Source organism: Periophthalmus magnuspinnatus, chromosome 17, assembly GCF_009829125.3.
Source record: "Periophthalmus magnuspinnatus isolate fPerMag1 chromosome 17, fPerMag1.2.pri, whole genome shotgun sequence".
NCBI classification, from domain to species: domain Eukaryota; kingdom Metazoa; phylum Chordata; class Actinopteri; order Gobiiformes; family Gobiidae; genus Periophthalmus; species Periophthalmus magnuspinnatus.
In genome coordinates this window covers 25,888,972-25,903,031 of record NC_047142.1, presented here as the reverse complement: position 1 = coordinate 25,903,031, position 14,060 = coordinate 25,888,972, and the positions used below count along the sequence as shown (strand labels likewise).

Here is a 14,060-nt window from a genome sequence, read left to right as displayed (position 1 = left end):
GTTAACTGAACCTACTCGGGTTTACAGTGGTGTAACGTGCAGTAGTTTCATTAAGAGGACTGATTGTGTTGTGACATCATATGTAAATACATTTGTGTTCAAACAATAAAAAATGTAATATGGTGATCTAAATATGTTAATAATGTGTAATACCCCCTCTTTAAAAGTGTAAAAACATCTTTATAAATGGCTGTGTGTGTCTGGTCTCTAAGCACAGGGGATAGCACAGAGTTTGTGGGGCACAGAGTTCAGAGTGAAGCCGACATGCGACATCAGTTCCAGTTCATCCACGTTAACACCAGGGGGCGCAGTGAACCGGAAACGCTGCATCAGGGTCACAAAGAAAATGAACAGCTCCATCCGAGCCAGACCTTCTCCCAAACAAATCCTACGGCCTGAAAGAGAGAGAAAGGGAGAGGAAGAGAAGGATGGTGAGAGGGGGAGACAGAATAGGAGGAAATAAGAGAAAGGGATAGAAGAGTAAGGGAGAGCAGCAGTAAGGGAAAAAGAAAGGAAATAAAAGGAAGGAAGTGTGGGGAAAGGAAGAGAGGGAGAGAAAAGAAATTGGGAGGAGAGGAAAGAGTGTGAGAGGGGTGAAAGAGAGAAGGGAGGAAGTTGGAGAGAGGGGGAGAGGGACAGAAAAGAGATGGCGTTATGTGGAACGTTATAAATTAGTGATGGGACTTTCGGCTGCTTTATGTAATACGAATCTTTGGGTCTGTTTCTTTCAAAAGATTGGCTCTTTGTTAAAATGAGCTCTCACATTGGCTTCTGTCATATAAAAAACATATAAACTAATCACAGAGAAATAACATCACTCTCAGTCTGAACCATTTTAAAGAAATCTGAGCCATATGTTTCTTTGTGCAAACGGCTCTCACTCGTGGCCTCCGCTGCTTCTGTGCTCACCGCTGAACCAACACACACCAAAATGATCAGCATAAAAATGCATGAACGCTCAAAAGAAAAAGATCAAAATCACAACTGTTCACTTTAAGGAACTGGAAGAGTCAACTTGTTCACGAATGTTGCATCAATATTATAGAATCAGTAATAAAATTTGCAGTCTGTGAGTGTGTACCTGCAGAGAAGGGCATGAAGGCGTCTCTCTTCCTGAATGTTCCGTCTTTGTGGAGAAAGTGGGCTGGATAGAAACTGTGAGGCTTTTCCCATTCACTCTCTTCATAGAGCACTGAGGTGAGGAGCGGCCACACTGTAGTGCCCTGAAGACACCACAACAGGGTCAAAGGTCACAATACACAAGTCATGAAGAGACTCACTCATGCACCTTAGCAGAAGAGCTCTTGAGCTGAGAAATCAGTAAGTGAAATGTGTCAAAACAGAGTTATGACCTAAAGGCCTCCCTCCCTTTGCTCTCCACACTAACTATGGATGGATGACATCTAAAACAACTTCAGGCATGTTTTTGATGAGGGAACGCCATTCCAAGATGGGAGAAAGCTCTTCCCTTTAACCTACACAGGTTCATCTGCACTGACTGTCTCTAACACTAGATATGAACATTAATAACAGACAAATCAGGTGCCTTCTTTCCTTGAGGTTGCTTCTGCCAGCGTTAGTAATGTTGTCAATCGAACCTGTTGCTAAGTGCCTGCCTCCTGCCAAACCAGCAATGCTAGTGAGAAAGGCCATTACCTTCTACAGCCTCGCTCCAGATTGGCTCCATTTGGGTCCATTTGGCTGAAGACACTAAAGGTGAGATTTCACTCTCAGTCCATCTTCTACATATAGTCTATGGCGTTCACGTGAAATGACCACATGGCACCGCTTACTCTCAAACAGTTTGAGGCGCAAGCGGTGCCATGTGGTCATTTGATGCAGGGGTGACTTACTCAGTTCACCCGGCACCACACCTGCCACCACGCCCGGTCAGTCTAACAGGGTGAAATGACTGACTTATGACTGTGTGAGTCTTGCGGGAGCACTAGTGTACACCCAACATAACTTGAAAGTTGATATACCACAGCTGCACAGTCGAATATTGTCCCAGTACTGTGATCCATTTTAATGAAATTTACACAAATATATTGCGTCTCACCCTCTTGATAAAGTATTTCTGGAAGGTGATGTCTTGGCTGGTTTGACGGGGTAGGGACAGTGGGACGATGTTGGTGATTCTTTGAGTCTCGTGGAGCACTGCGTCAGTGAACGGCAGGTCTTTTTTGTCCTCAGTCTGGACTTCACGAGCTCCAATCACCCTGAAGATCTCCTCACGGACCTGATCTGAGAGAGGGAGAGAAACAGGGACTTAACCAGGACTACAAACAGGATTATAAACGGGACTAATGAAATGGGAGTCCTCCCAGTAATTATCAATTTCAGCAGCATTCCAGGACATTTTTTCATGTCATAGGTGGGAAATATCTCATTTACAAGTTCCCTGGACCACACCATTACCCCTGGGAGTGGGGGTGCCCGGGACCACACCATTACATTGGCAGTAGCTTAGTTGGTAGAGTGCTCGTTCTCTGATCCGAAGGTTGGAGGTTCAAATCCAACTCTCTACATAAACACCACAGCAGTGCTATTCCAGCTCCCACAGATGAATGCACTTAACCTCTTGTCTCTAGTTTCTGTGTACACTGGTGTGTTTGAATGGGTGACTGGTTCCTTGATGTAAAGCATTCTTCTGCCTTAAAGGTACAAAAGTGTTATAGAAATGTGATCATATTTATTTTTATGTACCCTGAATGTGTGATTACTTTGAGTATCTTGGGACTCTTCTTACCCTGGATGTGTGGGTACTTGACCATGAGGAGCAGGGCCGATCTCAAAGTGGCTGACATGGTTTCGGTTCCTGCTGCAAACAGCTGTAAAACAGCTGCAGCCAGGTTCTCCTCCTGGTATGGACTGTCAGGTGCCTCACTCCCCTGTCAATCAAGCATGACATGCGCTTTAACAGTGCTACTATTCTGCACTGCATATGAGTAGACTTAACTGCATAGGACTGGACCTACATACATATATATATATATATATATATATATATGCGCTCACGTTTTTCTGTCGCAGCATAAACGCGTCCACAAAGCCTCGGGGCATCTGTGGGTTCAGAGTGTCTCTCAGTTTCTTAGAAAACCTTTGATTTTGTTCAGCAAACCACTCCCTTTGTTTTAAAATTGTATTCCTGTTCGGCACCAGACGCCCGAGCCACGGGAACAAGTTATAGATCTGCACAAAACACACATTTAGCACATGTAGTGTAGTATAGAAATGGCAATATGCAAACATGAAAATTCGGTAAATTGCACTGATGCAATTTAGATGAGTGATTTTGTGTATTTATGACATAGATGGAAGTATTTCTTTATAAAACTCAATGTGATTATGACATACAGTAGATGGAGGTATTTCTTTATAGAAGTCAGTGCTACATCCCTTAATTTTCAATGATTGGAAAATGAAAAAACACACTTCCACTTGATGACTGATGTAAATCTATGATAAATATTTGCCACAGGTCTTATCCCACCAAACCAAAGTCAGCATTACAAAAACATGAAAAAACACACCACATGCACTTTTTCATCGTTGCCAATTTTTGCTTCACATGGATAGGCCCAGTAAATACAAGTCTATAATTTAATATAGAATTCACATAAACACAGCATACATAAGTCCTGTTAAAGTGCATATGGCAAGCTAGAGTATTCATATTACCAAAACATAGTTTACATAATTATATTTAAGATTGTATTTAAAAAAAAACAAAAAAAACCCAAACATCTTGTTCTAGCCTTTTCTGATTTTGCAATTTTGGTGAAGTTTATAATTTAACTTCCTGGTTGGACATGGAAACAGTTATGGAAAAAAACCTATGTCAAATCTGCTGCCCGAGTAACCATGATTAACAAGGGCCAAAACCTATCTAAATTACACATTAGCCCAAACTGTCTTCAAAATTCCTTCCATGTGGTTAAATTGTTGCTGCATTTTGGATGGAGTTGATGACAGCTGATGACACAGGCAGAGGCATTCGGTTTAAGAACTCAGCTCTACTTCCTATATTTTTCAACATTTTGTTTTCTACTTTTCTTTACACACTGCTACTTACCTGGTGTAAAACACTGCTAAATATTTAGCACAGGTATTATCCCACCAAACCAAGTCACAGTTAGAATATTCACTTTAAATCTTACCAGCACCGATGGGGAGCCCAGGAGATGTATGTTGGTGGTGGTGTACTTGACTAAAGTGGTGAACTCTGGGTCGCTGTACTCAAAGCGACTGCCGTAGACCAGAGATGAGATGATATTTGACACTGCACAGTTCACCGGTTCCGTCATGTCAAACACTTTTCCTGGAATGAAGATTTAAAGAGGGGGCATTACACGTGAGGTCTGTGAGGTATTCTCTGCTAACACATCACATATTTAGATCACCATGTTTCCTTTTATTGTTTCGAAAATGTTTTTTTTTTTTTTCCCAAAACGACATATTATCATGTCCCAAGAGTTTCACTTCCGCTTTTGGCTGCCGCTTCATAGTGCACAATCAGTGTGCGTCCAGCTAATGAAACTGGATGCACTTCGAATCAGGTTTGTGAAGTTGTCATGTGGGAGCATGGATTACGTAGACTTGTGGGTGGAGCTTTGGACAGAATCTTACAGCTTACAGCTTCTTACAGGGTTTGAATAGGGCCCAGGAGAGATCGCTAGATTACTCAGACACACATGAATGACATCTAACATCAGTTCCCTCATCAAAAACATGCCTGAAGAGAAGTTAAACATGGTAGAAAGCTCAAAAAGTCAAATTTTCATTATGATGGAAATTTAAGTATATTCATGTTGTAAAGAAAATATTCTTATCGTATGTTTTTAAATGCATTTGATCTGTGTCAGTGTGTCAGACCCAGACCAGATATTATGTGTGAAGGCTCTGTCTCCATCCCACAGGAAACAGAAAAGTCCCTCTGCTTTGACTTTTTCAGTCATTTTGGCTCCAAAATCTCATGTTTGTACAACCATGCTGTCCTAACAATGTGCTGCTAATGCAATCCCAACAACAATGACTCTCCCCCACACCTGATTTCCTCATTTTTGGGACTATTGGAAGTTACAGCTGCTAAAATGGAGAGCAAGGCCCCATTGTTAATTTTGAAGACCTTTCATCTCCATGTTTTCTTCTAATAAAATCAAGTGCATTCAGTTTAAAAAAAAAAAAATAATGCATTGGGAAAAAATATATATATATTTGAAAATACTGAAAATGACAAGAAATGTTTAAAAATGTGGAAAGATTAAGATGATGTCAAAATCAGAAAAGCAATGCAACTGAAATGTGTGAACTGAAACTGCCCCAATCGTAGAACTCTTTGTCTCAACAGTTGACTGTGCTGAAGTTGGACCCAAATCTGAATAACCCCCATCTAGCCTGTCTGATCCTTCAGACAACTGTACAACACAGGACAGTAATGGACACAAGCAGATACAGATGAAAATAAGCAATTTCTCCTAACTCAAGGCTCCACCACCTCTATCCTGGCTGTCCCCATCCCACAGGAAACTATGTTGTTCTACCTGTCTAAAAAAAATTCATTATCTCATGGGTGTGAAACAAAAGTCACTCGGCTTTGTCCCATCTTTATTCTATCTGTGAAAGGACTGAAAAAGTTGTTAAAGGGTTAAGGTGAGAGCATTGATGTCAAAAGTGATAGTATAATAGGTACTAGCTCAGGGTTTAGCTCAGGGTTTAGCTCAGGGTTTAGCTCAGGGTTTAGCTCAGGGTTTAGCTCAGGGTTTAGCTCAGGGTTTAGCTCAGGGTTTAGCTCAGGGTTTAGCTCAGGGTTTAGCTCAGGGTTTAGCTCAGGGTTTAGCTCAGGGTTTGGCTCAGGGTTTGGCTCAGGGTTTGGCTCAGGGTTTAGACCTATTTTAGTCCTGGGTTAGTACTGGGTTAGTCCTGGATTAGTCTTTGTTTACTCTTTTAGTCCTGGTTCAGTCTCACCTCTGAAGTCATTGAAGACCTGGCAGAGACACTGGGCTTCCTCTATGATCTTGTCCTCACATACTTTCCTGCCCATCCCAAAGTCCCTGAGGTTTGTCAGAGCAAAGCGCCGCAGCTCCCTCCACTTCTCTCCATTGGACCATATCACTCCTGGAACACAAGCAAAGCCGAATATAAGAAACACTAGAGCCTCAGTAATCGGGGCTCGCCGTAAAGTAATGTAGTCTACTCCGTTCAGTGTAGTGAAGAGTGCAATGTGTGTTACACTGGAGAAACTAAACAGCCACTCCATAAGAGAATGTACAAACACCGTGAGGAGAGCCTCTCTGGACCCCAGTCTGCTATACATCTCCATCTCAAAGACATTACTCCTTTGAAGATAGTGAAGTTCAGATCTTAGCAAAAGAAAAGAATTGGTTTGAGAGGAGAGTTAAAGAAGGTATTTTAGTTAGGAAAGACAATCCTTCCTTGAACAGGAATGGGGCCTGAGACATAATCTATAACTCCATCCTCAGAACCAAAGCAAACAAAGAAAAACAGAAGAGTAGACTGAGCTAGTAGGCCATTAAATGTTGAATGTTGGTCATTAAGGCTGAAACTGTAAACAATAGCTGTTTATAGTTTCAGTATAGTTAGCTTCTCCTTTCATATAAGGCAGTGTCCAGCAGTAATCTGACCAGAACGAAGAAGCGAGTTGGATGAGCAGCTAAACACCTTCACTCCTACAATGTTTTGTCCAGCTGACAGATTTAACTTTGGCTTTTACTGTGGATCAGACCTGGCCAACTGAGGGATTACACAGACATAAACATTAATAATAAAGACTAATGAGCTGCCTTATGTCCCCAAGGTCGCTAGACCTGCTAGTGTCAGCAACAGGTTTGACTGACTGCGTTTGTTTCAAAGGTCTTTTTATTAAGCAAAGTATCAATGAAGTGCACAATATTTATATTGTATGACTTTTCTAGTAATAGCATTTCTAAGCACCTGCCCAGGAAGCTGTGAGTACCTTCAACAACCTTGCTCTTTTTAATGGCTCTTTAACTGCACATCCAGACTTCCAAATATGGGTCTTGGTTGCAGATTAGCTGCTATAATAAACTAATTAAGATAAGAATCTTAATTATCTTAAACACTTCAGTCACCTCAGTCCAGTGAAACTCTTCAGGCTGTGTGGTGTGCCTTTAAATGCTTCATATTTCAGTTTTGAAGTTTGAGTAAATTGAAAAATAAATCTGGCTTTACCGTAATTGTCCTTGACTGTATTGTCCTTCATGATGGGCAGAACATGTCTGTTTCCAAAGACCTCAGCATGCTTCACCAGAGCCTCCTTTATCGTCTTGTACCCGGCCAAGACCACCACCTTCTGAGGGCCCATCCACACCGTGAATACAGGGCCATACTGTTTAGAAAGCTAAAACAAAAACACAAGAAAACATGCACTTTCAAACAATATTGCTGTAAAATTAGTGTTCAACCTCTTTTGAGGTTGCTCATTGCTGTTAATTTGACTTACAGTACATACTTATTTTATGCATTTATATATTTATATGTAATTACCATACAATTACGAATAAACTGAACATTTTACCATTGAGTTGTATGAAAATAGCCCTCTACTGGGTCCCTTATTCTGATGCATGTACAAATGTCATGAAGATGGTGCTTTTAACGCCATATGTATTTCTTACCTCTTATTTACTCATTAAACTTTAGTTTGTTTAAAGAATGTGTTTAAACTTTAACTGTTGCCTTATCAAACTTTAATTTTAACTGTAAGCTTGGTAAGATGACGATTAGCAGCACTGTCAATTTGTCTGTTACTAATGTTCATATCTTCATTTATGGACACAATAGCAAAACATAAATACCATGATAATGTAGAGGTTAATATAAACATTTTAAGACGAAATGAGGTTCATCTCAGCAGTTACAAGGAGATGACAGTTTTTCAGTATAAAGTGAATTGGAGTCAGAAGTGTCCATGTGCCATGAGCACTTCCTATTCAGAACACGGTGACTAGCAGGTTAGCTCTGTCCCTTATGTGTACAGTCTATGTGTATGAATGGGCACAGAGCTGCTGTTTGACACATTTGTCTGGCAAGGAAATTTGGGTCTTAAGATCAGAAACACATTTCCTCGTGCCTCTGCGTGCACAGGTAGGATTGGGTCGGTTTGTACAGGTGAGTCTGGGTGTGTCATTCAAAAAGCTTTTTCTCTGCTGTTGCACTGTGCATAGCCCTCATGGTGTGTTTAGGTGGAATAAAGACCACCGTGTACAGCACCAGGGAAGTGAGCATGTGCATATTCTCGTGGCTGTCGCTTGTAGCCCGTTGTCATGGAGGTAAATCCAGCCATCGGCCCTGCAGATGTGGTAAGGTTTTATTTGGACAGGGACAATGCAGAACAATACATTGGCCTTTAAAAAAAAAAAGAAAAAAAAAACACAGGAAAGATATATGGTGCCAGGTTATAACTCTCTCCCCCCTGACCTCCGCAATGCTGACACACTCTCACACTTCAAATCCAAACTTAAAACCAAATTGTTCAGACTGGCATATTCTTTATAATCCACACCTGCCCTGTCCTTTTTCAATGTTTTTCTATCTGAATGCTTTTAACTGTATGTTCATAAATGTTGATTTTAACTGTCTGTAAATTGTATATTATATTGTATTGTAAGGAACCTTGAGTGCCCAGAAAGGCTCCCTATAAATAAAATGTATTATTATTATTATTATTATTATTATAGCAAAAATACTAATTTCCACCTGTAGTCTCTGGACAAGCTCTTAAGAGTAACAGTTTGGTGTAGGTGGATGAAAGACCTGTAAACATATGGTATATACATCTAATACAACACATTTCGCCCCTCAAATACACCATTTCTAAAAATATTCATTTTGGAATGCTGCACTCTCCTCTAGAGGTCACCCTAGTGACTTGAGTTGTTTTTTTTCTGAGCCGAGTGTGACACAGTGGAGGAGTAGCAATACAATGAATAATTTTCAATAATACAGATGTTCACATATATAAGCAGCCGTCTGGGTTTATTGTTTATACAGTGATTTAAGAGGCTTTAAGGCTTTTTTGCAAGCCTGCAACCAGCTTGTTATGCAGTACAGAAAACGTGACAAATCAGAGTTTGTACATGTGTGATGCCTCATTTGTAAGAGATCCTCGTATGTACCTAAAATTTGCCAGATTAAATTTTAGGGAGTTAGTTTTTTTTTTTTTTACATGATTCTTAAAGCTCAAGCTTGAGTCAAGAGTAACACCTAAGTAAAATGGTTAAGATTTATTTATTTTTTGTCATTAATATAGATATCTGGGTAATCTCAATATTTGTGCCTGTTTGTAAAATACATTTCAACTGTCTTTTCTAGATTTATATGTGAGATTTAGATGTGAGACAGGAATTCTGCAGGAAGGCAGCATGTTTGGCTCGTTTGGCTGTTTGGAAATCCTCAGACTGGATTTTTTTTTTGTTTCTGTTATCTTTTGGTGAGACATAGATGTTTCTGAGCATCTGATACTCGTGCTGTAAACACAAGTCACTGCCATGGGTGGATTTCTCACACACAAGTGGAGACAAGTATCTTGTCCAAGGAAAACAACAACAGTTTGCACTACAACCACTTTCACCCCAATTAAGCAGCAGACTCACCTTTTTCTTTAATGTTTGAATTTGTCTTTAGTGTAGTTCAAAGACTGTGGTGAATAAGTGACTTGATCTGACCTTTAGAATTTGCTCAAATGTCAAACCAAACCAACCCAGTGTTAATCTATGTTGGTTCATTTGCTTTGCCTATATTTTAAACTGAGCTGGAGGACTGCTCAGATTTATATGGTTTAATTTCTCTGATGACCATCAAAATGGACGTGTTTGAACCTGGTTAATGTCTCTACTCACTGGGCCTATCCATATAGAAGTTAGTACTAAACACAATTGTCAAATGACCTGTTGTTCACACTGGTCACTGTCTAATCCATATTTAAATATATATTTACACTATTTTCTGAGCTATGTCAAAATTATGTTTCCTGATCACAAACAGACCTGGAGTTGTGTTTTGTTTCATTCACATGTTTAACCCACAAACCCTGTATGAATGAAGGAAATCAGGAGCTGTCATATTAAGTTCACCTGTGTCAGGGTCTCGTAGGGCTTCTTCAGGTCAATCTGCAGCAGGTTCCCCAGGATTGGAACCGGTTTGGGTCCTGGGGGTCCCTGGCCCGAATCCAGGTTATTGTAGATCAAGTAGACCGGGAGCAAGACCAGGACTAACCCCAGAACTGAACCAGGACTGGAGATGAGCACTTCAGACAACCCCATTGGAACCGTTGTTGTGGTTTAATACAGACCTATGACAATTCAGGCATTTAAAAGAGAGGGGCGGAGCTTAGCTTTAGAGGTTATTCCAGGTAAGAGGAGAAAACAACCTATAAAAGTCTACGCAGCAGGACTACTCGACTGAATTTACTGAGGCCAAATTTGTCCAATGATAATAGAACAAAAAATACAATATATATATATACAAAATACTTCACAAACATTGCTTTGCCAAAGTGCTAAAGCAGTAATGAACAAGAATCAGGTCTAAGCTAGGTCTAAACCAGGTCTAAACCAGGATTAAGCCAGAATTAACCTGGGACTAAACCAGAACTAACCCAGGACTAACCCAGGACTAACCCAGGACTAACCCAGGACTAACCCAGGACTAACCCAGGACTAAACTGTGAGATCCATAGCGGTCGTGGACAGTAGGGTCAGCGACAGAGGAGCTGAGCAGGTCCAGGGAGCAGGTCCTGGCTCCCTTTGTCCTCCCCAGGTGCAGCTTGATTGCAGATGAGGTGCAGCTGTGGACGCGAGGCTCCCAAATCTCCACCCAGCTCCAGGCTCTGATACAGAAAGGAAGGGGGAAAACAGTGCAGAAAGGCAGGACAGACTGGAATCATAACACATTTGTACTCTGAATTGAGTAATATATTGTAAAGTGTAACAGTACTTTTACTCGAGTAATATATTGTATAGTGTAACAGTACTTTTACTCTAGTAATATATTGTATAGTGTAACAGTACTCTTACTTGAGTAATATATTGTACAGTGTAACAGTACTCTTACTCGAGTAATATATTGTAAAATGTAACAGTACTCTTACTCGAGTAATATACTGTACAGTGTAACAGTACTCTTACTCGAGTAATATATTGTACAGTGCTTTATGCAGTGATATGAAATGATTTAAACATTTGTGTTTCCGGCTCCTTCAGATATGATTTAGTTTGTTAAATTGTTTGTCTTTCCATTGAAAATACCAGATTTTGTGCATTATTTTTTCAATGAACATTCACTTCAAATGATCAATCAGATGTTACTCTATAACAGGGGTCATCAACCCGGTGCCCGCGGGTACCAGGTCGCCCTCAAGGACATGAGTCGCCCGCAGGTCGGTTCTAAAAATAGCACAGCTCACAAATGAGCTGCATCTAAAATTAAATTTTATTCTGTTGCTTTTAAAAAAAAACAATATCTTAAAAATATGTTCATTATACATGAAGTTTAGATAAGTTAGGGTGAACTCTGACCTCCTCAGTTCAAAGGTATTGTGTACGTGACAAAACCAGTGCTCAGAGAGCGCTGTGAAGATGCACTGAATGCAAATTTTACAACTGTGAAAGAAACCTGCATGTGTCTCATCAATTACTGACATTAATAAAGTTAAAGTGCTAAATATTGATATATGTTTTCCACCTTGCTGTCATTGTTGATAATTGTGAGAAATCATTAATGTGATCAGTGTCTTAACATAGATGAACATCGTTTATCATTATTAATAATATAGAACTAAAGATAAACTGAGCAAATTTGTTATTTCAGAAGAGCGTATCAAACTGGTAACCCTTCGTATGATCCAGTACCCATGAAGTGGGTTTCAGTTTCAAAAAGGTTGGTGGCCCCTGGTCTACAAGTACTGTAGTACTGTGTTGTACTGGTGCCATACCCACCAATTGAATAAATGCTAAATGTGTGTTTAATACCATACTGTGGAGGTTTCAAGCTAAAACAATAAGGTTTCCATGGAGACAAGCAGGTAGAAAACCCTCTCTAGAAAAAAGCTATGCAGATCACCTTTTGGAAGTTTTGTGAAAAGTAGTAGTCGTAGTGATATATAAATATCCCCAGCCCTTTAATGGGCTTATAAAACACCATTAACGAAATACAATAAAATGCAATAGGGCAGTTGCCAGACATGTGTTACAAACACAAATGCACTCACTTAAACAAAATCATTTGCTGCTTCTTCCAACAGAGAAATGATTTCAACTTCTACACATTAGAATGAAACAATCAATTCATCTTGTTGTCATTACACCAGAACATATCAGGGCATGGGGTGAATATTTCATCAAATAAAGGATTTCTAAACTAATCATAAAAAGGACAATATAACACAAAATGAGCTTCACTTTACACTTCTCCCAACTCACACAAACCACAAAGTCTTTCTTCTTTGGGGGTTTGAGAAAATCTCCCAGGTTCTAAGGCCAAGGGAAGGATTCCTGTGCACAGCTGTCGATCAATGATCTTTGATTTCTGCTCAATTTAAATGTGTTTTTTAATTGAATATATGTCCATAACTTGGGTTTAGCCAAGATCCCATTCAGCTACTACTTTTCAGATCTGGACACCAGATTTCCTCTTATTCTGTTGATGATGGATGGCAAACTGTTATGGAACATCCTGAAGTTGTGCTTCAGGAAAGACAGCTTTAAGCTCTGCTTCCCAGGGTGGCTTGGCATTACTCCACTCAAAGACCTTTTTAGATACTCTATTATCAAGCAGATTAATAATCTGATTCCACAGTCTGACCATGTCACACTTTTTTAGATTAAGCCAAGGACCCAGCTCATATCACTTTTTGCTGCCAAAACTCGGACAAACTTGTGAACTCCAAAGAAACAGCGGATGGCTCTGTTTTCCACTGAATCCAAGGAGGAACTCTGTCTGGCCCCACAGTAGCAGTAGTAGTAACAGCAGTAGTAGTACAAGTAGTAGAACCTGTAGTAGTATTATTAATTGTAAATTACCACAAAATTATAATATCTATTTTCATTAGCCCTAATTTAGTTTAAAGTTTTGTAAAAAGTGTAATTCTACAAGTGACTTGAGCTTTATGCCGACAATATTAAATCATTTAAACATTTGTGTTTAAACATTTGTGTTTCTTGCAGCTCCATCAGATATGATTTAGTTTGGCTCATTTTTGTAAATACCAGATTTGGTGCATATTTTTTTCAACTAACATTCACTTCAAATGATGAATCAGATGTTACTCTACAAGCACTGTTGCAGTTCCGACATACTATTTTACCGCAGTAGTCTTGGTTCCGAAGGAGATGACTACAATGACCTCTTCAGGGTTATGTATTCAAAGCAAATAATAACAGTCTTGTGTGCACAGAGTGTTTCTATTGGTCAAAGGTAAGCAAACGTTTTTCTGCCAAATAATTGTTCACACCATGGCATCCCTGACCAACTGGTGATGTGGAAACACGGCTTATTAAGAGTAATACAGGGGGACAAAAAGTTTTTAGTCAGCCACCAATTGTGTAAGTTGTCCCACTTAAAAAGATGAGCAAGACCTGTAATTTTCATCATAGGTTCACTTCAACTATGAGAGACAGAAATGGGGGGGAAAGAATCCAGAAAATCCCATTGTAGGATATTTAATAAATTAATTTGTCAATTTCTCTGTAAAATGAGTATTTGGCCACCTACAAATAAGCAAGATTTCTGGCTCTCACAGACCTGTAACTTCTTCTTTAAGAGGCTCCTCCACTCGTTACCTGTATTAATGGCACCTGTTTGAACTCATTATCAGTATAAAAGACACCTGTCCACAACAGTCAGACTCCAAACTCCACTATGGCCAAAACCAAAGAGCTGTCAAAGGAACCACAAACAAAACTGTAGACCTGCACCAGGCTGAGATGACTGAATCTGCAATAAGTGCAGCTTGTGTGAAGAAATTAACTGTGGGAGCAATTATTAGAAAATGGAAGACATACAAGATCTCTGATAATCTC

General features: G+C 39.8%; 1 protein-coding gene across 1 annotated transcript; it reads right to left on the bottom strand.

Moving 5' to 3' along the window:
• Window positions 1-150: 150 nt before the first annotated feature.
• Window positions 151-10,304, bottom strand: LOC117384809 (cytochrome P450 2K1-like). The gene is made up of 9 exons (XM_033981961.2): window positions 10,116-10,304; window positions 7,213-7,381; window positions 5,968-6,117; window positions 4,161-4,321; window positions 3,019-3,192; window positions 2,750-2,891; window positions 2,060-2,244; window positions 1,082-1,223; window positions 151-395 (listed from the first exon to the last, which is right to left on the bottom strand). The coding sequence occupies exons 1-9, from the start codon at window positions 10,302-10,304 to the stop codon at window positions 208-210; spliced, it is 1,500 nt and encodes a 499-aa protein (XP_033837852.1). The 3' UTR covers window positions 151-207.
• Between the last annotated feature and the right edge of the window lie 3,756 nt (window positions 10,305-14,060).